Source organism: Anser brachyrhynchus (assembly GCF_964034855.1).
Source record: "Anser brachyrhynchus genome assembly, chromosome: 11".
NCBI lineage: Eukaryota > Metazoa > Chordata > Aves > Anseriformes > Anatidae > Anser > Anser brachyrhynchus.
The window spans coordinates 7,537,883-7,561,268 of NC_137706.1; the positions used below are offsets into that span (position 1 = coordinate 7,537,883).

General features: G+C 38.3%; 1 protein-coding gene across 6 annotated transcripts in view; it reads left to right on the top strand.

Annotated features, from left to right (window-relative positions):
* Nucleotides 1-23,386, top strand: part of TLN2 (talin 2) — a 228,742-nt gene that overhangs the window by 99,368 nt on the left and 105,988 nt on the right. For all 6 annotated transcript variants that reach the window (XR_013956084.1, XM_080607980.1, XM_080607979.1 and 3 more), the window contains 14 exons: nt 346-513; nt 1,965-2,259; nt 3,594-3,760; nt 4,713-4,841; nt 6,207-6,320; nt 8,181-8,294; nt 9,669-9,803; nt 10,652-10,780; nt 11,411-11,513; nt 13,296-13,504; nt 14,221-14,340; nt 15,389-15,586; nt 17,481-17,620; nt 22,187-22,280. Coding sequence is in view for 5 of the 6 variants with exons in the window: in XM_080607980.1 (XP_080464106.1) it covers nt 346-513; nt 1,965-2,259; nt 3,594-3,760; nt 4,713-4,841; nt 6,207-6,320; nt 8,181-8,294; nt 9,669-9,803; nt 10,652-10,780; nt 11,411-11,513; nt 13,296-13,504; nt 14,221-14,340; nt 15,389-15,586; nt 17,481-17,620; nt 22,187-22,280 (2,115 nt within the window). In the remaining variant the exon portion in view is untranslated. The remainder of the gene's footprint in view (nt 1-345; nt 514-1,964; nt 2,260-3,593; nt 3,761-4,712; nt 4,842-6,206; nt 6,321-8,180; nt 8,295-9,668; nt 9,804-10,651; nt 10,781-11,410; nt 11,514-13,295; nt 13,505-14,220; nt 14,341-15,388; nt 15,587-17,480; nt 17,621-22,186; nt 22,281-23,386) is intronic.

Below are 23,386 nucleotides of genomic sequence, written 5' to 3' on the forward strand. Positions count from 1 at the left end.
CTTTTAATTTTGTGGCAGAAAATTTGAATTTCAGAAACTGAAAACACCAGGTTTTCATTGTATTTTTAAGACGTGAAGGCATGATAAACCATCCCTCTTCCTTACCTGGTTTCTCCAACGCTCCATAGCACATATCAGATTATTTTTACTGAGAGTAGAAAATTGTCAAGTTTTCTCAGTAGTATCTATGTTTGCTGCCTTGCTTACTTTTTTAAATGTTTTGATGCATGGGTTTTATATATATATAATATATATATATAATTACCTTGAGAAGACTTGATCTTGTATAAACAAAGTATATACTATTAGCTTATAATACTGATTTTTTTCTGTTTATTTTATCAGGATGTTCTAATGAGTCTGGCCAAAGCTGTTGCAAATGCTGCTGCCATGTTAGTGCTGAAGGCCAAGAACGTAGCCCAGGTCGCTGAGGATACAGTCCTGCAGAACAGGGTCATTGCTGCTGCTACACAATGTGCACTCTCTACTTCCCAGCTCGTGGCTTGTGCCAAGGTGAGGCTAGCAGTGTTCATGAGATTGCTTCTGTGTGTTTCCAGTAGTTCAGGCAATATACTGTCATAATATCGTAGTTGGAGGCTTGTGCAATATCAAACTTGATGATTAATAAATTCTCACCCGTAAGAGTGGCAATCGAATATCGGCCCAGAGGATGTGAGGTACTGCTGTAATCCCCAGGGGAGATTCTGTAGAAAATATCGATCATCTGATGATAATGATCAAAATAGTAACTTTAAGAAAAAAAAGCCCTAGAAATACAGCATGCCTGGGGAACTGTGCAAGTTTTCTGATGAAGACTAGAATTACACTGAATTCACCTAATCTAAAATTCAAATAATTAAAAGTTAGTATTCATGCTGAAGTTAAAATCAACGTAGTAATCATTGATATTAAATATATTTGCATTGTTTCATAGTAGCCCAATTGTTTTAATAGGGTCCATTGCTTTTGGCCAAGTATTGTTTCTCAGTATAAGAAAAGTACAAAAGAGTTGATCAGATTGCAAAGTCTCAAGTCTACACTTGGAACATTACGTTGTTTGTAGCCTTTTTTGATTTAATGAAAGCAATTCACACTACTGACTTTGGCAACTGCTTTCAAAGTCTGCAGATTCAGTTTTCATAAGGTTACTTGTGATTGGAGAATGTGTATTCAACTATTCGGAAACATCCAGGAGGCTTAAAATAAAACTAATAGCCAATTTTAGCTATTACATTTTCAATATTTTCACCTTATATCTTTGGCTGTAAGGGCTTTTTGTAATGAATATGTATGAATTTTCATTATCTCGACTTGATGTTCTTACTGCCTGTGAATTTCTTCAGTACAGAATTAGATGACCAGTGGCATCCTTTTTTTCCTTATAAGATATGCACAGTTTTCCCATTGCTAAAAACTGTCTGGATAGGCCTGGTCAAAATGGGGAAGGGTTGTTTCTAATCTGTAGATTACTGAGTTTATTACTTGTAGCTTCAGAAATAGTGTTGTGTGGCTTTTGATGAGTAACTTATTTAAACAAACAGAAGGCTGGTATGAGAAGGCTGTACAAAATACCAATTCCAATTAAGATTTAATTTTACTTGGAACTCTAGAGTACACAAGTGTGCTAAGTGTACTTAGGTTTTTTTGAGGAGTTTGGTGAATGCCTGTCTTACAGAACCACTGTTAAGTGATTGCTCAGGTCAGCAGCTGCTGAAGAAGCATGAAACAAGGTGGTGGCTTGTGTTCTTGCATCTAAGTGAAGATTAATGACATCCACAACCCAGATTCCTAACTTAAATGTGTGAAGCTACCTATCTGAATACTCACTACAGGGCTTTCTGTCTAGGGAAAACAGATATGTTAAGGATTAAAACCTCTAATACAGCAGATGTTTTGCTTACTGGTAATTGGAAAATTTGCAAATAAGCCATTTTCTGAATGTTTTGTCTGTCTTCCCCATGCAGGTTGTGAGTCCCACCATCAGCTCCCCGGTGTGCCAGGAACAGCTGATTGAGGCAGGGAAACTGGTGGACCGTTCAGTGGAGAACTGCGTGAGGGCCTGCCAGGCTGCCACAGATGATACTGAGTTACTGAAGCAGGTTGGTGCAGCTGCCAGCATTGTCAGCCAAGCCCTGAATGACCTCTTGCAGCATGTCCGCCAGTTTGCAAGCAGGGGAGAACCTATTGGTCGCTATGATCAGGCCACAGATACCATCATGTGTGTCACGGAGAGTATTTTCAGTTCAATGGGGGATGCTGGTAAGTCTCTCTAATGGATAATAGCTTTTCATGATTTGGAAATTTGCACATTTCGAATGAATAAAGTTTAAAAGCTCTGTAGGGTACTCTGCTAGCGCACGCTCATGGTCATTCAACCCATAATGTTAAATCAGTGAAATACACATAGCTGCATGCTAGATAGAATGAATATTCTATGAAAACAATGAATACCATGCTAAAGGATCACTGTAGTATTCAGTGTTTTTTCTTTTACTGCTTCACTTCACAAAATTGTGCAGTAAGTCCTCATCTCTGAATAGGAGGACAGGTACCTAAGTGAACACTTGCCAATGATGGATTTCTTTGTGCTTAGATTTTGTTGTAGGTTTTAAAAATTATTTTGCTGCTTGTGACATTTCTAAAATGTGCAAATTCTAGAACCAGGCAGACTTGAGATACCTAATATTGTGAAATGACCCAATGTGAACTTTCAGAAACAAAATAAACCAAAACCCCACAGGAAATTAAATAGAGTAGTGATATTTCAATGGTTAAAAATGGGATGAATTATCAACGGCGTGAAGAGGCAATGTCTATTTGATAACAAGACAATTCATATAAACTTTTAAAATGGCACCAATTTTAAAACGCGGTTGTGGTACCTCTTGGGGATTATATGGTTTTGATCTCCTCCCTCTTTTGTGTTACCTGAACACAAGGACAGGAAATTAAATATATCACTGTCACAGCTGTATTCACAGTACAGCCAATATGAACCAACTAATCTTTTCTTGTAGGTTCAGATTCTTTCAGATATTTATTTTTTCAAGGAACTATCATTTCAGCTGTGCGGTGATCTTCTAGAGGAACTTGTGTGGGAAAGTAATATGAATTCTTGGGGGTATTTTGGCCCTAAAAGCAGCTTCTCTGAGAAATGAATGATCAAGATTTTTACAAGACATACAGGAGCATTGTTTGCTAAACCCTTCTAAACCTTCCAGTTGAAAGCTGCCAAAAAAAAAAAAAAGCTAATACTCTGCTACTCAAAGGGGTTTAATTAGTGTGTGTGTGTGTGTGTGTATATATGTATATACAATAAAGTATATTAAGTCTTATGTTCAACTGTCAATTATAAATCATTTGGCTTCTGTACAGAAGGATTTAGTAAAAGATAATCTTGTATGACATTTATTTTCCATTTATTATTGTCATCCAAGACTTTGTGAAGCTACTGTGCTATGAACTACTTATATATCCTTGTCAAATGAAATGAGTACTTCAGCAAATGTGACTCTATTTTTATCTTGTTGACTTTTTAAATCAAAGCTGAAATGTAAAGATGGGGACAGTAAAAACATAATTGTATATCATAGGTGAAATGGTACGACAGGCCAGGGTACTGGCTCAAGCTACCTCAGATCTTGTCAATGCTATGAGGTCGGATGCTGAAGCAGAAATTGATATGGACAACTCAAAGAAGCTCCTAGCTGCTGCAAAGCTCCTGGCAGATTCTACAGCCCGCATGGTTGAAGCTGCAAAGGTACTGGGTAACTGAAGTAACTGTCGGCTTAAAACTGTGTAGTTATACATGAAGTAGAGATAGTATGTGGTATGTTATAGATTAGGTTTGGCTGACAGTAGACATTTTTTCTTATCCTGTAAGTGTTTTGAATGTAATGGGTTAGTCTGCTCTGCCTCTGTTTCTTTTGCGAACAGTTTCCTACGGTTGGGGAATGTTTGGTGTATTGTATACCATGTACACCTCCCCACCTTCCTGCTCCATGTTTGTTCTCACAAAAGGCAAATATCTGAACTTCTCTTTCCTTTCTGTGCTGGAAAACTATTTAAATCCACTAAGTTAGGCCTAGATTCTTTGAGTTGAGTCCCAGATCGTATACTCAAAAAGACTTTTATAGATCAGGGCGAGCAATTGTCCTAGGCCTCTAAAAGAGAGCCATGTCCCTGGCTACAAGCATATCCTTGACTTTCCAGTACTTTCTCAGCCTTCTCAGACTTCAAATGGAGAAAACGCACTGTGTTAAATCTCAGGGTTTGGACTACAGTTACTGAAATGCATATTAAATTAGGAATTTTGAAATGTGTGTTTTTTTTCAAAACCAGCATTCATATAATCAAAGTATATTTCCACAGATCACAACAGAAGCATTTAACAAAACAATTTCTTCTCCAGCTGAACTAGTATGTAAAGCAAAAAATTGTATACAAATAAATAAATAAATCTATCCTGAAAGCACTTAACAATCAGTAAGAACAGAAACGATCTTGCACTAGCATTAAGTTTTCTGCATATGCTTTTAATGGTTTAATATTTTTCTAGTAGTCAAATGTTCTTCTAACTTTGGCTAAGGTAATATATAGAAAATACAGGCTGATGTAGTATACTGTCTGTAACTAAAGGTTTAATATTCATCTACATTCTCTCCAGGAACAGCTTCTGAGGCTGATGGTTTTTGCTCTGAAATTTTGTGCAGGGAGCTGCAGCCAATCCTGAAAATGAGGATCAACAACAGCGTCTGCGAGAAGCAGCAGAGGGATTGCGTGTTGCCACAAATGCTGCTGCACAGAATGCCATCAAGAAGAAAATCGTCAACAGATTAGAGGTTGGAACCAGATACTGTTTAATTTTCAGTTTACTATATTTTGATAAATCTCTAGCTGGAACAATTAGAAATGCATGCTTCAGGAGAAGTTCTAAGTGCTGTAAGATCAGTTCCAGAGTACAGGGCTTGAAATTTATGATGGTAGCGTAGAATACCATAGTTGTCAGATACAGGAAATTTAAATAACTTTTATCACTGATGTAGTCAACTGGTGTAAGCATTTGATTCAGAAGGCATTGAACTAAAGGTTCACTGTGCAGTAAAGGTGAAATTTATCTGAAATTTGTCATGCAGGCAGGGCTTGATCTTCCTGTTTTCAGCTAGAATGTAGAAACAATTAAAAAAAAAAAAACACCCATCACTAATCTCTGGTTTCCAAATGTTATTTTTGGTAATCTGAAAATGTTTCAGGTACAATTAGATTAGACAAACAAGAAGACCTTAGTCAATAACCATATTCCAGAAGTTCATTTAAGCTCCTCTATCTGTATAGAACAAAAATTAGGTGTATTTTAGGAAATGAATCATGCCTCAGTTTTCTAACTGAATGCAGGAAAACTTTATAGAAAAATCATTTTTTTATATTGCTCTGATAATACATAATGCCTTAAAGGAATGAAGTGTGTAATGATGAGGATGAACTTTATGCTTGGTTGTGTTTAGTGGGCCAGTTAAAGAAGAGCATTGCACAACATTTTGGAATGTCTTGGATAACTTGTTGAATTTTTAATTTTGTGAGAGGGAGAGTAATAAAATAAATAATAAAAGTCCTAAGTATTTGAAGACCTTCTCAGTGCATCTAGACTCATTAATACCAGAATAATTTGTACCTCTGCATCAGTTTAGTGTCTTCACTTCTGCCGAAGAGCCATCTCAGTAGAAGAAAGCATGGGCTCCCTTCAGTCTTTTGTCAGAGATGTTAATGTAGCAATATTCTATCTACTTTGCTTGCTTTCTGTGGGTTTCTTTCTAAGCATCTAACTGATTAGAGCATTTCTATAAGTGAGATCTTTTGGTAATATTGCAGACTAAGATACAAATGGTAGGAGCTCACAACCACCCTTTCACCCAAGGCAGGAGCTTGTTTTCACCATTTGCTTTTTTGGCAAGATGGATCATACAAGCTGAATGGTTTGGGTCAGAATCGACCTTCAAATCAAATAACAAATCAGGTAAACATCTGTATAACAGTGTTCAGCTCATCTTCATCTTGAGGCCTATTTCCTTTAAGGCAAATCAAATTAATCAAGGGATAGTGTCTTAATCTATCAAAGTTGTTAGCTTCAAAGTTAGTTAGAGTGTGTATTTCATCCTCTGAATTACTATAATCATTAAGTGTTTTTATCTATTTCTTTTTCTCCTAAGATTGCAGCTAAACAAGCTGCAGCTGCTGCTACTCAGACTATTGCAGCTTCTCAGAATGCAGCTGTTTCAAATAAGAACACTGCAGCCCACCAGCAACTTGTGCAGAGCTGTAAGGTAAACCTATCACTGCCTATTGACAAATAACTCTCAAACCCAGATTTATGGCAAGATGAAGACAGACCTCTCTAGTCATATTGTTTTAACCTCAACAGAGACTGAAAAATGAAATATATGTATCTCCACATTCATCAATATGGGTTCGGCAGAACCATCATTCGTTGTTTTTTCCCCTGGTTTATATGTTCTAATATATGGAGAGCCTTAGAAAGCTGAGCTACTGTAGGTGCAAAGAATTGCTTACTACAGTACCCCTGAAAACATCTTACTAGAAAGAATTGCAGGTTTATATAACTCAGCATGTATCCGAGTAATAAACAGGTCACCTTAAGCAAGTGTTTTAAGTGGAATTTTTGTTCTAAAACAGTCAGCAGTAGTGTGTATGCAGAGCTATGCTGAAAGCACTGTGTATATGAGTCTGGTTGCTCAAATTTGTACACTGGCAAGAAGTCTTGGCCATCAGTTCTGTGCATGGTTATGCTCTTTGGCAACTGAGTACCTCCATGGTCATAAAAACAGGCTGTTGAATGATGAAAGCAGTGAAATGGTACCGAAGTCTGCTGTGGAATAAAAGTAGCTTTGGAATTTTCCAAAACGAAGGATGGAGTAGCAATAGTCACTTATAGGATAATGCAGTGAAATCTTTATTTAATATATTGGTTATATAATTAACAACACTGATCATCCTATTCTGTTGTTCAGTCTACAAGCAGCTGGGGCCTTAAATGTCACTCAGAACTAAGGTGTAGACCATAACTTCGGTTTACATGATTCTTAGCTTGCAATTTAAGCTGCTAAGACCACAGATTTCAAGGTATGCCTAAAGTCAAGTATGTTTTTATAGCTCCAAGCTAGAATTAAGAGTCCTGGTGGTGAGAAGCTGTTCTGCTTTGTTCTTGAGCTACCTTTGACAGCTTAATTTCTAACAAATGTTAGACAGATGTTTCTTCACAATTCTAAAAGAAATTACATTAAAAAAAATAATTAAAAGGATAATAGAAGGCAAAAGTGTATTCTTGCAGAGAGAACAGTTATGCAGGGAATGAGAACCAAACCATGAAAGAAAGCATCTTTTAAAAACCACGTTAATATGCAGCAATTATTTCTTGTTATGGTGGTATTCTGAAGAAATTTGGGAAATAAATAATGCAGTACATATCAGGATTGTGTTGTAGACAGCTGCTGTTTTATTGTGAATAATAATAATAAAAAGCTGATTTGCTGCATACATTACAGTCTATTCTCATTTGATCTTGATGATTTATTAGATAGTAGAGAAGATCAATACCTATTTTTGTACTTTGGGGATTAAAAACAGTATTGCACTGCTGAGGTAAGATTAATGTGAAGTGAAAGAGTTATATGAGCTTGAATTTGGGCAGTCCAAGAATATTGTTTTGACAATCTACACTTCAGAATTCTATAGTTATAGTATAAACTTAGTATTAGATGTCAAGGAAAAGCAGCATGAGGTACTTAATTTTGCTTTTCTGAAAACAAGACACTCTTGAAAATCTGTTGCTAATCTCCGCTACTGGCATGTATGCATACAAAGGAAGTCATTCAAAATGCTGTATAAATACCTAATTTTTCACAAGAATCTTGATTGTATAGTAGGGTCTTTCAACTAATGAGTAGCGGAAATAAACTTTTCTAAGTAAAAACAGAATGTCTCTGAGAAATCCAATCATGTATTAATTGAGTTCCATGGACTCCTAAACAAATTCTTTGAAGTCAGAAGAGTATTATACCTGTGAGTTTTACCAGCTGTATTTGAGAGGGACAGGGAAGGGGCTTGTTTTAATGTCAGAGGGTTCATATTTATACGCTGAAAACTTCTCCTTTTGTTTACTATAGAATGTTGCAGACCACATTCCTCAGTTGGTGCAGGGTGTACGAGGAAGTCAAGCTCAGGCAGAAGACCTCAGTGCTCAGCTTGCTCTAATAAATTCCAGCCAAAACTTCCTTCAGGTGAAGTAAATCAATCATTGTAGTAGATTCCATCAGAAGAAAAGGCACTTCTTAATTATGTTTTTGTTTGTGACAAATAAGCAGTAAACTGTTACAAACAATGTAAAGAAGTTCATTGCAGACTGGGATTTTGCCATGGCTAAGGAGAACTTAGCTCCTCAGGTCAGGTGGCTGAAACATGTTGAACCTGTGGAGAGTGAAAGCTGTCAAAATTTTGGATATAAGAAACAGGAAAACTGAAATATATGGAGAAAAAAACATTTGTTGTAGTGGCATTTGCTTTCTTGGAAAGAGTTTAATGAACAAGGTGGTGACAATTCAGCATCTTTCTAAACGGGGATCTTGAATATAAGAGATGTTGTTGTAACCATTTGTAGTGAAGGTAGAGTCGCAGTGCTGCAGCAACAATCTTGAGAATTCTTCACGAATAAAAGGGAACATTACGATGATTTTTAGATATTAATCTACAGATGTTATAGATCTTGATTTGGCTTCTGTTCAAAACAAATCTTGAGTCTGCTTCTTCCAAAACATCCCGGGGTGGGGGGGGGAAGGAAAAAAGATAAAATCAAGAGTGTTGATAATGCTATTGGGTTTACTCTTGACAAGAAACAAACTGAAGAAATTAATTGTCTGTGTAATGACACTATCATTAATAAGCTTCAGTTATGCCTTCAATATGAAGTGGAAGCGAACTCTTTCATTAGATGCTGTTAGCAGGTTCTTTATGGTTTCATGTAGTAGAAGCATCACATACAGTTCTGTCACTATTTTGCTGTATGATTCCCTCTGTAGTCATTAAAATAATCTGCCTCCTCTCTGGCTGTATGTGTGTACCAAAGCGGTGGTGTGAATCAGGAAAGCAGCTTAACTGCATTAGCAGGAAACGAACCCTGTGAAGAGTCATTGCTTGTATTAATTTTTTCAGTGTACAGAATTTTGAAAGAATTTAATATTTGGAAGTGCTGAAAGAAATTTCCCGTTGATACCATCTGGACCTGATTGTACCACCTAGATGCTGAATAGTTGAACTGCAAATTTAAATAGTTTTAAGCAGTCTGTACAAATACTTTAAGGCCTCTTGGCTTCCATTGTTGCCTACAAAGTGACTGGTGTAGTAGTAAAGAACAAATGTTCTCTGCTGCAGAGGACACTGCAATTTGGAATTATAATTGGGTGTAGCATATGAATAAAAAGGTTGCAGTCTAGGAGGTTCATGGATAAGGAGCAGGCAAGTGCATGAAGTGGTCATTGCAGAAGATGTAAAAAGCTCATGGTTGTGTGAATGGGGGAACCAACGTGTACATTAAATCCTAAGTCTTACTTAAAGAAAATGAACTCATATAATTGTTTTCCTGGTTCTTCTTTGGACAGCCTGGAAGTAAAATGGTGGCATCTGCTAAAGCTGCAGTACCCACTGTGACTGATCAAGCAGCAGCAATGCAGCTAAGTCAGTGCGCGAAGAACCTTGCAACCAGCTTAGCTGAGCTACGAACTGCCTCTCAGAAGGTAGGATAGTAGTTTTAATTAGCTAAAGCAAGATGGCCCAAATGGTGGTCACAGGTTCACTCCTTGGCTCTACTGTCTTCACCCCCTTCCACCCAAAGGGAATGGTTCATGCTCAGGCAGTGTTTGCTTCAGTGTTGCCTTCATGCATGGTTTGCTCAGAGTCCCATGTGGCTTCTGTGTTGTAATGGACAAGGGAAGAATAACTGACAAGAAAACTGAAAAGCTTGTGGTACTATTGACGTACCAGAAACATGGCAGGGAGGTATGCACAGAGTTAGCCTGGAACTGTTCCCTTTAAATATGAGGGGTAGAGGGTGTCTGTGTTTGACACACAGACTTCTAAACTTGATGTTTTGTTTTTTTTTAAAAAAGTCTTAGCGGAAAGCCTTATCTTCTTGTGAATGCTGAAGCCCCAAACGAGGGTTGTAGCAAAAATTACACCTCAAATTGCACCTCAGCAATCTGCAAAATTTTCAGCCAAGTTATTGGTTATTGCGGGCTGCCAGATTAGAGGGTTCAATGTGACTTGAATTATGTTACACTATTTGTCAAAGGTGAAGTCCAAACTGCATTAGTTACTTTCTCAGTACCTGGACTACCTAATGTGAAGATGTGTATACACAAGGTAAGTGCATCTCATTCCTGTGGTGGCTCTTACCAGTGTTATTCTATTCACAAGCTAAGAGTATTGCCCAGTAGCTTGGAAGCCATGATGTGTAGAGTGCCCACAGGGGCTACTGAAGTCATGAGACCAATAGATATTTTGGAGGGATTGTATCTGAAGCATTTACTATTTCTAATAGTGTCTTACAGGTGCTAACAGTGTTACTGATCTGATTTCTGAATAGGCTCATGAAGCGTGTGGCCCAATGGAGATCGATTCTGCTTTGAATACAGTCCAGACACTCAAAAATGAACTGCAAGATGCAAAGATGGCAGCTGTGGATGGACAGCTAAAACCTCTCCCAGGAGAAACTGTAATTAATGAAGGGTGTCCTTCATTTATAAACAAACTTATCTGTTAAAAAAAAATTAAGTGTTTGAGGCAAAATAAGTCGTGAGGCTTTGGATAATTATCATGCTGGTGGGATCATGCTGTTGGGATTTTGCGCTGATTCTCTTAAAAAGATTATATGTTCCTACTACACAAGAGGAATGTTTTTTAGCAGAAGTACTCACAGGACTGTAAGGCCTCCTTCTATATTGAACAAAATATTATTTAGTAGTAGTAATGTTTCAGTCTTTCCAAAAAGATAATTTTTTTTCATAGAGGACAAAGATGAGAACTCAAAAGTTGGTATTCTTAGAAACAGAAATATTTTATTTGGTAAAAACTTCCTTCTCACCACAGTTTAAAGTAGTGATTTCCATTGCTAATTATTAAATGTTGTAATTCTAATGTTGTTGTTCTTATGACCTAATATGTAAATTTATTTCAATTGGGGCAGGGAAAACATGCTAATAAGGCTTCAGAGAAACTCTGTGTTCAGTTGCTGAGATAAAAGCTTGTTTTTGGTAGGAGAGGAGTTTTCTTAATACTGTTTAAAAGGCAAGTGTGTTTTAGTTAAGTTTAAGTGAAGAATTCTGTCCTTTGCAACTTTTCACAGCTTGAGAAATGTGCTCAGGATCTAGGAAGTACTTCCAAAGCAGTTGGTTCATCAATGGCCCAGCTGCTAACTTGCGCTGCTCAAGGCAATGAGCACTACACAGGTACCATTTTATTCATAATGTCTGTGAGAACTCTGCTTCCCAGATGATGTTTGTTAGAAGGCTCTCTTACCACAGAGTGCTGAAGTCAAGTAATTGTTCACTTCTTTATTTCTATGCTGACAGTGAATTTTGGCAAGTTAGTAGGAATTGCTAATGTAAATAATGTGCTTCATGAAAGAATAGTGTTCCAATCTGCTCTATGTACATAACCAGATTGAGACATCTGCTGTTTTTGAAAGCGTCACAAACTCTTTTTGGACAGAACTAAAATGTAAAGCAATTCAAAGGCCAGTGCCACTGAAATGTTGCTGTGTCCTTTCACAAGTCTTGAAAGGGTCTTTGGGTATGTTTTGAAACACAAGATTCAAACATACTTGGGATGATTTGGTAATGTTTAAAACATTGCATCTCTTACTAGATGTTTCACCGTTTCCCATGTATAACGCAACTATCTTCTCTGGCTCATTAATCAAATTTGCATAGTTTGGGGTAAAGCCAACAGGGAATATTGACATGCGCATTCTGTGATTGATTCTTTTTATACATTGCCCCAGTTTTTGTACCTGTGCTTTTAGGGACTGAAGCACTTAATAAGGAGAAAGCTCCTTGCAGGGGGTTGCTGGGGAAGGTTTACATATAAATGATAAAATGTTCCATTCCCTCCTTTGTGTAAAAAATGGAAGCTGTTGATGCAAATGCTACAGTAGAATTTTCTTTATATTACTGATAAAATCCGTTACGGCAATTACCACTTCATTAGATATAACTGCATCATGGCTAAGTAACTTACAGTTGCTTTCATTCGAAGCAGATGTAATTGGATTAATAAGGCTTGTGTTTCTATTACATAGTTATGCAGAAGTTAGCACTGGATATCTGGTGAAGGAATACAGGTACTTGCAGCTGGTATCTAATAATTGAATCTAGTTCTCTTAACATCAAGCTATAAAAGCTGTTCATTTGGGAAGTTTTGCAATGAGTTCCTTTTCAGAGCTCATGTAGCTATTTTCTATCATGGTATTTTGTTATGCAAGATTTTTTTTGCTTGAGCAAGTGCTGAATGTTTGCAGGTATTATGGCATATTCTGCTGTTCTCAGTGATGAAAGGTCTTTACAGCTTATCTTCACTAATTAATCATTCCCCCTTGTCTGAAGCTGCAATAGTAAGTTTCTTTTCACTGTGTATTTAAAAGCAATTTCATGACATGTTCTCTGACTTTATTTTTATCTGCTTGTACTCACAGTGGGGTGAAGTTATATCAAGATACCTCATCCTTAGTGTTTTCTTTTTATTTAATTTTTAATTGCTTGAACTTAAGCTATTTCTCTGATTCTATAAAACCCCAAAGCCACATTTTCAGAAATGACAGATGCTCTGGCTTTGAAGTCATATACACAGTTCTTGCAGACAATCGTTTTCCCCCTTTGAAGTCATGTACACAGTTCTTGGAGACAATCACTTTTCCCTGCGGTTTTTATCTTATTTCCAATTTTTAGCTTTCCTTCTTTACCCCTGCTTCACTGAGATTTAGTCACTGGTCTATAGCTGCTCTGGAATGTCCTCTTTGGGGTATAAGATTTACTTTATGGCTTCACTACAGGCATTTCTCTTGGTAAATGATGCTGTGTATTTCAAATCTAGTCATGTTTCAAGGTTATCTTTTAAACTGCATTTGAAATGTTGTGTTGCAATGTGATCATAACCTGCAAATTCAGCTGTCATAAAATACAGAAATTATCTTTAAGAGTGCTAATAGATTCCTTGTTGAAATCTGAACATAGGAGTTGCTGCAAGAGAAACTGCTCAGGCTTTGAAGACTTTGGCTCAGGCAGCACGAGGGGTTGCAGCATCAACTACTGACCCTGTAGCGGCGCATGCGATGTTGGATTCAGCAAGGGATGTCATGGAAGGCTCTGCTATGCTTATCCAGGAGGCAAAGCAGGCCCTGGCTGCACCGGGGGATGCGGACAGTCAGCAGAGATTAGCCCAGGTAAGTTGCGGCGATGTGAATTATGGAAAACCCACTGAAATTGCATAGAACACAGCCCTAAACAGTAAAAGAATACAACAGATCAGGCCTCAAGAAATATCAGAGAGCTGCCTATTACTGCCAGTAGCTCTCAAATTGTAACATTATGCTTGTGTCAAAGAATGTAGATGGCACTTAGTGCATTTTAATACTCTTTCAGAGAAATCAACTTATGCAAAGATGAAATTAGGTGCTTTTACCCACAACATATTTAGAGTGGGCTGCTTGATTGCAAGATGAAACACCTGTTAAACTCATTGCCAAAAGAAGGCTTAGTATTCATGTTATCTTCAAAATGTGAGCACGCTTTTTTCTCCATGAGTAGCACAACTGCTTTTGAAGATTGTAAGGAATAGTAGGTTCTTTAACCGGTTTGAAGAGATCTTTATTTGGCCTGTATTTCAAATAATTTCTTAGGAGGTGAGATTTGATTTAAATAAGTATCTGGACTTTATCTGAAATAAGTGGTACACAAAGGATTTTTCTGTTTAGTATATAGTTAACTTCTGGTGCATTTCCATAGCTAGGGTGGTACAGCCTTTATCCCAGGCTTCAAATATGGCTTTGTTGGAGTCAGAATTGTAAAAATTGCTGGCTCTAGATTGTTCCTCCTGTTTGTTAGCTAAATGATTGCTTAAGTCCTTCTCAGTGTCTGTGTGTTTACTTCTGTGTTGTAGGTGGCAAAAGCAGTGTCTCATTCGCTGAATAACTGTGTGAATTGTCTACCTGGACAAAAGGATGTTGATGTGGCTTTAAAGAGTATTGGAGAGTCTAGCAAGAAGCTCCTTGTTGATTTGGTGAGATGTCTTTTACCATACAAATAAATTCAGAGAATTGAAGAGCTGATCTGGGTTTTCCACATATCAAATTATGTAGCAAGTGTGCCTGAAGTATACTTCAAGTATGTTTTATTTGTTTTGCAGGTTTAAGAAATTAATTACTTGGCTAAAATGCTGTTCTTCTAGTTCACGGGAAAGTTGAAATGTACCTAGGGCTTATGAAAGCAGTATTAAAATTGCTGTCTTGTATCACCATTAGGGTTTTGTTTTGTTTTTGAGAATGCTAACTGTGACTTCACAAATTGAATATGAAAATGAGAATTATAAATTATAATCCATCTCCCACCTAGGTGACCAATTCAGTTGAAGGAGAATGGTCCTTTAGAAGTTTTAGTGCATCTAGAACCGTTAAGTGTGAAGAGATGAATTGTTATATTTATCTGCATCCATGTCAGGGAGGGGTGGAGGGGGGACAAAAAAAAACAACTGTGAGCACTGCTAACTTGCTGGAAGGTTGCATGACTTGAACAACTCTGTCTCATCTACTGGTGATCCTGCTACCCTGTGAATGAAGGAGGGATTATATTTTAATATTACTGCAATGCTACTTGGTTGAATCAGGTCAGGACTAAATTCAGTCATTGAAGAACTGCCGATACTTGTAGGTTGTTCTGGAAGGCTTGTTTGTGGAAGTGAACAATGACTTGGAGAATAAATTTCTCCCACTTTCTCCACTGAGTTCATCACTTCGAGTTTCATAGTTGGACCATAAAATAGCTGTTATCTTCTCTGTCCCTAGAAAGGCTTGCTTGATTGTCTGTCCATTGAAAGAAACAGCAAGACAAAGCTTGCTGTGTAGATTTCTGCTTGATAACTATCCCATAGTTGGACTATTCTGCTTTTTAGGACTGATTAACTAGCAGTTCAGATGCAGTACTCCATTTTAGCTTGTATGTGGGGCCTACTGCTGTCTTGAATTTAGTGTTCTTGAATTGTGTTGAACTCTATCGTCACAAAGGGTTGGTGTGACATGGTAGACAATAAAATAGTTATTGGTCTCTTACAGCTACCTCCAAGTTCAAAGTCATTTCAAGAAGCTCAGAGCGAACTGAACCAGGCAGCAGCAGATCTGAACCAGTCAGCAGGAGAAGTTGTCCATGCTACACGGGGCCAAAGTGGGGAACTGGCTGCAGCATCTGGAAAATTCAGTGACGATTTTGATGAATTTCTTGATGCTGGGATTGAAATGGCTGGCCAAGCCCAAGTAAGCGTGTGTGCTTTTTTTTTTATCTTGCTAACTGAGACCAAGGTTAATTTGGGAATACAGTATAATTTACTAGTGTAAGTGTATCCAAATATAACAGGGGATGTATGTTATGAAGCAGTCATCTGGAGTGAAGTGAGCTTAGCATTTGTGTCTTCGTTTCTGTGGCCAGTCAGAAATGTGATTTCATGCTCTTCTGTCTGGTTTGGGCTGTTAGCTAACTAATTTATAAGCTGTATATCTGAAAGTAAAAAGGCCTGCTGAACCTCTCACAGGTTATGGCAAGAGTTGCTTCTATTTCAGTAGCACTTGCAAATCTGTTTGGTGATTTACAATCTGGCCTAGATCTATTCTGACAAACTCAGTAACATTCAGGAGCGTTGTCACATTACCTAGTTTATTCCTAGTATTCTGGGTGCTCATTTCAAGTTGGAGCTATCTCATTCATTAGCTTACTGGGTTTAGGTGTACAGATTTAAGGAAGTTGGTCAATTAGAGATGATTTAACATAGTAAATGCCAGCATATAAAGAAGGGTCACATACCAGGTGATCTAGGAGGGTGGAGATAAAAGAATTTTTGGACTGTATTGTCTTAGTAAAAGGAGCTTTTAAACCTAAGAATTCCTGCCAGAAGAAATAGGAAGGAAATCTAAGGAGTACACTAGTCCTTCAAAGTCACTTATGAAGTGTCTCTATAAAGCAAATGCTTTGTAGATAATGCAGAACAGAGAGATCAGGCAATAACTGTTGATTATTCTTCATTAAACTTTAATCATTCAGGTTCAGATCCATGAAGTGAAGTAGGCACCAAATATCAGCTGATTCTCTGAAATTAAATAGGAGTTCGATATCTATCTCTTCAGCCATGGGCCTCATTAACTTGTAAAACATTTTATTTGTATAAAACTGTCTGAATAAAACAGTTGAGTGCAGGCAAGGGTAGGAATTATATGAGCTGGTGCAAACAGTTACTTGAAAATTCCAGGTGCTGATGACCTTGTGGACTGTGAAGATTTGATTCTCCTGCTGTCATAGTGAATTAAAACCACCTTAGCTAATACTGGCTCATCTTTCAGTAGAGAATACCTTTTGTCTGTGTCTAGTTATTTGGCCTGAACAGAAGCAGTATCAGATGTTTCGGATGCTTTGCAAATGGGCAGAAGAGGGTAGGGAGGAGAGCAGAATGTAAACACAGATTAAAAGCTATTCACATCATCTAAGTAATATACAACCTCTAAATTTAAAACCCTAAACAGCCCATTAGAAAGAACAAATTAACTTCTACCGATAACTGAAAGAAGAATATTGTTCTAGCTATTTGCAGTGCTTCCCTGTAATTGTGCACACATGAAGGTTATCCTTTTCAAGCAATGGCTTAAAGTTAGTGAAGAATAGTAAGCATTCTGATTTGGATGTTCTGAAGTAAGATTATAAAAATTTATTTTCTTGAGGCAGAGGACCTTCTGGAGATATCTTTGTGGGAGTAATCCCAGTTAAATGCAAGAGAGCTTGTGGGTTATGCAGGATGATAGAATAGACAGTACACACTGATGGAGTAATGTGGATCAGTTGTGCCAGGCAGAGATGTATGAGAATCTTGACAATGAAAGCATTGTTCAACAAGTAGTAAAGTTTCTCCCTTGCTTGTTTATGAATACTGCTATTGTTAAAAATAAAGCTATTTGTTATATGGGTTTCTTGTTCGGTTATGTGAATGGAGCTAGAGGCACCTGTCTGGGTGAACAGAGGCTTTGGTCCACGTCCTCCTTTGGACAGAATTCCCTTGCATGTCAGTGGTTTCAGGTGGATAACAGACTATGTTTCCAGATGCTGTTTTAGCACACACTTTATTGCAAACTAGGCGCTTAATGTTATGTGGGTATGGTCTTTCAGACTAAAGAAGATCAGATTCAAGTAATAGGTAACCTCAAGAGCATCTCTATGGCTTCAAGCAAACTGTTACTGGCTGCCAAGTCTCTGTCTGTTGATCCCGGAGCTCCTAATGCCAAAAATCTCTTAGCAGCAGCAGCAAGGTAAGGATGTATTGCTTGTTTTGTTTTACTTAAGTTGTCTGCTTTCCTCAGCACTACTTAAAATGTGCTTAGGTATTCTTACTGATACAGTTAACTGAGTGGTTGGAACCTACAGTTCTATTTAAATGAATGTAGGTCCCAGGCAAATTGCTTATTTCAGAGGAGTCCTTTATCTGACATAACTTGTTACTGTTGGTTGAAATATGAACTACAGTTGAAGAGTTGACCTGTTTTTTGAAAGGGACTAGTGTGCTTTACCTGCTCCTCTTTCCATCTATGTTCTGACAACTTGCTAGGTAATAGTAAGTCTCAATCCTTAACGAAGACAAGAAATTGAATAACGTCCTTATATAGGCTGTTTGTAAAAATCGTGTTGTGGCTACCTCTCAACAACAGCATGTATGATCAAGAAGACTTCAAAGGGTTACCTGATAGGGTATGCTTATTTGATGGAAGATACTCTCTTACTTCAAGGATTTTCAACCATGCCCTGAATTTCATTGTTTGGACTCTGTTTCTCAGCCTCAGTGCTCAGTGTTTATTTGAAAACTGCACACCTTTTGGTGTTTGGATAATCACCTCTTGTTCATTTTCCCAAACCCTTTTCATGTTTTTTTCTCAAGTGAACTCATTTATGTCTTTACATTGAATGTTCAACTATCAAACTAGAAGGGGACTGCTGAAGGACAGCTAGGCACTCAGACCTAGAAATGTCAATATTATCATGTGAAAGTCTGAAATAAAGTTCGGATGTTACTCTCAATACTGTCTTCCAAAATGTTTACTCCCACAAAGATTAGCATGGAGTGCAAGTGAGTAATTTAAGACTTACTTCTTTGAGGATAATGCAGTTGATGTTTGTCCTGGACCCTGGAATCATCACTCCTTTAATGTCAAATAACTTGATTTAAAAAAGTAAAATCCACTCTTAATAAAGGACTACTTAAATAAGTAAGGTATGCTACTTTTTGTTGTGTTCTTGACAAAAATACTCTGACATTTACCTTGTCTCCCCAGAAATATCTAGACTTGTAGAGAAGTTGTAGGTAATCAAAGGTACACTGAATACAAATGAAGGAGTCGCATGTGTTTGTGTTACTGCCATGGCACCAGACTGCTATGGATTTCTGCTTTAGACTTGGAACATTGCCGTTTCTTTAGAGTGTAGAGCAAGTTAATATCTCCAGTGAAAGCCAGTTGGTTGGTTGTTTCTCTTCTCTACAGAGAGAATACCAGGCTGGTATTCTCTCTGTAGAAACATTTAATAAAAAGGGAGACACAAGCAGCGTATAAAGTATAGAGTCATCAGAGATGGTCTGTTTTGCCATGGTGTTTGTGTGAAGGCATGTCTGCATGACTAAGACTGTGCACAGACATTAGATAGCAACAAAAAGTAAATATTTCATCAATTCCAGGTTTGTGTTTGAGACACAAGGGACCATCATATTTCCCTTCTTTAATCTTCTGTGGCTTGCCAGGGCTCCGTTCACTTTGCTGCTATGATGTGGTCAGGTCAAATATTTCTACTTTATCTTCTCTGAGGAAATGAGGAAATAAAAAGGCACAACTTCTTTGCTTCTCACTGGCTTACCTTCTAATTTTTTCCTCTCATCTTTTATAGTGCTATGATTCATCTTGTATTTTCTTTCTGTGGTGTATAGTATTAATGTTAGTGAGACCATACTGCATCCTCTACAAAGCAAACTATGAGTCTGCCATCAAGTTTTTTCTTTAATCTTTGATATTCTCCAAGTCAACTCATCTCCCTTAGGTTACAATCAACAGAGAATGAAATATTTGTACATGAAATTTCTCTGGGAGTTAACAGAACCATTCTTTTTTGTCATCTGCTTATATGTCTGAATGCAATGAAGTTTTTCCGATTTGTAGAAATCACTGTGACATTCAAGAGGTTTTAAGAAAGAATCCATTGTATTGATGGTATGTTGGTCAAGCCTGGAAAAATGACTCCACAAGGACACCAAAGCGTACCAAAAAGGGTAGGTTTCTCAATTAAACAAATAGGTATAGAGCAGTTCCAGCTGGAAGGGACCAGCAAAAATCACTGAGTCGAACTGTCAGGCTATTTTGGGGGTGACTCAAAGTTAACACACATCATTAAGAACTCTATCCAAATGCCTCTTAAGCATGGGCTATCAACCACCTCTTTAGGAAGCTTGTTCCAGTGTCTGTTCTCTTGGTAATTAAGTTCTTCCTACTGTCTGGTTTGAGCCTCTGCTGATACAGCTTTGAGCCATTCCCATGCATCCTGTCATTAGTTACTAGCGAGAAAGGATGAGCACTTCCCTCTCTACTTCCCCTCTTCAGGAAGTTGTAGAGAACAAGTTTACCCTTCAACCTCCTTTGTTTCAATTCTTGTTGCCCTGAAATATAATATGTCAGTTTTATTTTTAAAGTAGGTCCTTTTTCCTTTTGTAACAGTACGATAGCATCCATCTAAGTAATCATGCTATTGAAGTTGTCAGTCATTTTTATCCAGTGCCAGTATTCTAAAGAGAAAACTATCCATACACCATGTAGTTTTCTCAAGGTCAGAGCAAAGCATGTTCTCCATGCACTCTTCCTTCACCCTTTTTCTAATTTGCCATGAGATACAACGCGAACTTGCATTCCCCTATGTCACAATGTAAGTCAAGGTTTTGCAAGTTGCCTAGCATGCCTAGCTATAGAAAATGATTTTTGACTAGTAACAATGAAAGGCAGACTTGTTCCTCCTTCTGCAAAGCCTCTTCTAGAAGCTGCTTCCCTGACTAATTAGCCACTAGTCTGGTGTGTTGCTAGGGATAATGAATATTGCAGTGGAAGCACAAATAGTGACTAGATGGTATGTCAGGCACAGGCTGTGTTCAACAGCACAAGCACTGTGAACTCTTGGAGAAACTCAATGCAATGAATACCTTGATCTCTGCTGATTTTAACTTAAGTGAGATATGTTGACTCAAAATATCAATGATCAGCTGAAGAAAAAAGATAACTGACTTTATATAGCAGGACCACGTGTGTGTGTGTGTAATACAGTATGTCGGGATGGAAGACTGCTAGCAAAAGGTGTAGTACTCCTCTACATGTAAACATTTTGGACATAATGGCCACTTGTTTCTGTGTATTTTAAGATGTCTGGGGTGCTATTTCAGAAATTCTTCAGCTAATATCAGACCAGGAAAAGATATTGGTAATGTCATAAATGCCTTTTAGCAACTGAGTTGTCATTGTGCTAGTGGAGTGGGTTGACTTTGGCTGGCTGCCTCATGCCCAGACAGCTGCTCTCTCACACCCCTCCTCAACAGAAGAAAATAACATGAAAAAGCTCATGGGTTGACATGAGGAGACTGTGATTACAATCACAGTTTAAAAAAAAAAAAAAGAAAAAAGAAAAACACTTGAGAAAAATGTATAGCCAATTAAAGTATAGATGGTGAGAAACAAAGACCAGTTTAAACCATCTTCCCTTCAGCCCTACTCCATTTTTTTTCTAGACTCAATTTCACTCAATTTCTGACTACTGTGCCTCCTTCTCTGCCCCGAGCAGTACAGGGGGTTGGGGAATGGGGGGGTTGCAGTTGGTCTATGACAGCTCCTCTGCTGCTCCTTCCTCCTCACATTTTCCCTTGCTACAGTGTGGGTTCTTGGAATAGGCTGCGGTCCTTTACAAACTACTCTAGCATGGGCTCTCTCTGCAAACCACAGTCCTTCAGAATAAACCTGCCCCAGCATGGGTTCTCCATGAAGCACAGTTCCTATCAGGACCAGCTGCTCCAGAGTGTGTCCTTCACAGACTGGTTGTGACAGGATAAACCTGTTCCACTGTGGGACCTCCATGGGCCTGCAGTTCCTGGAGGGAGACCCTGCTCCATTGTGGGCTCTCCACAGGCTGTAGTTTCCTTCAGGGAATGTCCACTTGCTGCATTGTCGGATATCTGCTCTGTCATGGTCTCTCCCGCAGGCTGCAGAGGAACCTCTGCTCCAGCACCTTCCCATCCTTCTTCTGGCACTGGTGTTTGCAGGGTTGTTGCACTTCTCCCTCCTAGCCTTCACTGCCATGTGGTGAGGAGTCCACGTGCTCTTTCTAAACTGTGCATTCCCAGAAGCACCTCCAGCTTGTTTGCTGGGCTCAGCTGTGTCCTGTAGTAGGTCCATTGTGAAGTCAGCTGGAACCAGCTGCACTCAGCACAGGGCAGCCCCTGGCCTTGAACTCAGAGGCCACCCCTGCAGCCCTCCCCACCAAGACCTTGCCATGCACACCTAATGCACATGTCACTGTGAAATAAAGCTGTTGCCTCTGGACTAACTTCTTAATTGTTTGCAATTGTCTCTGATGTTGATCACTATTAAATGCTTTAATTTTTTTCTGATTCTAGGAAGCTTATTAAGGAAAGGGTCTTTAGGCCAATTACTTTACAGCAGAGTTATTCCCGAAACAGTGGAAGGAAAGTAATAGAACATCAAAGCTTGAAAACTTGGTAGTATGCACTTAGTGAAACAGAAGCTTTAACTCAATGAATAGTTCAAGTTAAAAATGTACCTTGTTTCTTCTACTTTCCCTAGAGCTGTGACTGAGAGTATAAACCAGCTCATCACACTGTGCACCCAGCAAGCTCCTGGTCAGAAGGAATGTGACAATGCACTCAGAGAACTGGAGGTATTACTGCATTCCAGAAAGGTCTTCTGAAGAGCACCGGGACCAAAATATTTGATTTTCCTTTGTCTTTGATTAGCTTCTGTCACTGTCTTCTCACTTAGATATATGGCAGGGGTTTTAATTGCATACCAGATAAGCACAGAACCTCTCTGAACATCTTGTAGTTTTGGCTGGAGTGAAATTTGCCCTACTGTCCCCTTCTCTTCCTTGCTCCCCATAAAGTACAGTTCAGTCAGTATTATTCATAATTACTGTGGATTAAAAAGGAGTCTCAGTGGGCTGGACATCCCCAGTGCCAGCAGTGTACTGAAGGGAGTTGTAATTCCTTGATTTTCTGTTCTTAGAAGGTTGTTATTTATGGTGTTACTTAACCACTTAGTGTGTTTCAGCCAGGACTTTGTTAGGATGCTCTGTAGTCTTTCCCGGAGATTCTGGACGACCGTGTTTTGGGAGGACCTTCCTGTATGGCCTCCAGAGAGATGGCTAAACTTTCACAGTATTTCAACGGAAAGGGTTATAGAATACACAAAGATGTTATAACAATAGCAAATACATGTTAGCTGTTAGTATGAAGTTGTGCTGGCTTGTGTTATGCTGTTGTTTCTTTATATTCTGAGGACTTCTGTCTCCATAGTAGTATAAACTTTGCAGGAACATGGCGTATTTTACAAGGGTGTTATTTAAGGATCAAGCATAACAATGAGGAATTGCTGCAGTTGCTGTGAGAACTGGGAAAGAGATGGGAAGACACTGGAAACTGTGTTCTAAATACAACCTTTTCGTCACATCACATTGTTGTCACAGTTTCTTAATGGCTGTAAGGATGTAAAGATTAAAAAAAAAAAAGCCTTTACAAATACTGTAGGTATGCCTTAATGTTAGGAGTTTATTTCTGTAGCAAGTCTAATAGTTTACATTCATGCCCAGACTTCCTTCAGGTGCAAGGCAAAGGTCAGATAAAGATACTAGTATCTTTCTGTACTTACCTAGTTTTTCTTCAGAAAGTTCAACTCTTTTCTGCCTGATATTTAGTGAGGTGGTTCTTCCAAACTTGGAAAAAGGCACCTTACAAATATTTTAAGCATAAGAGAATTATTGTCTACAGT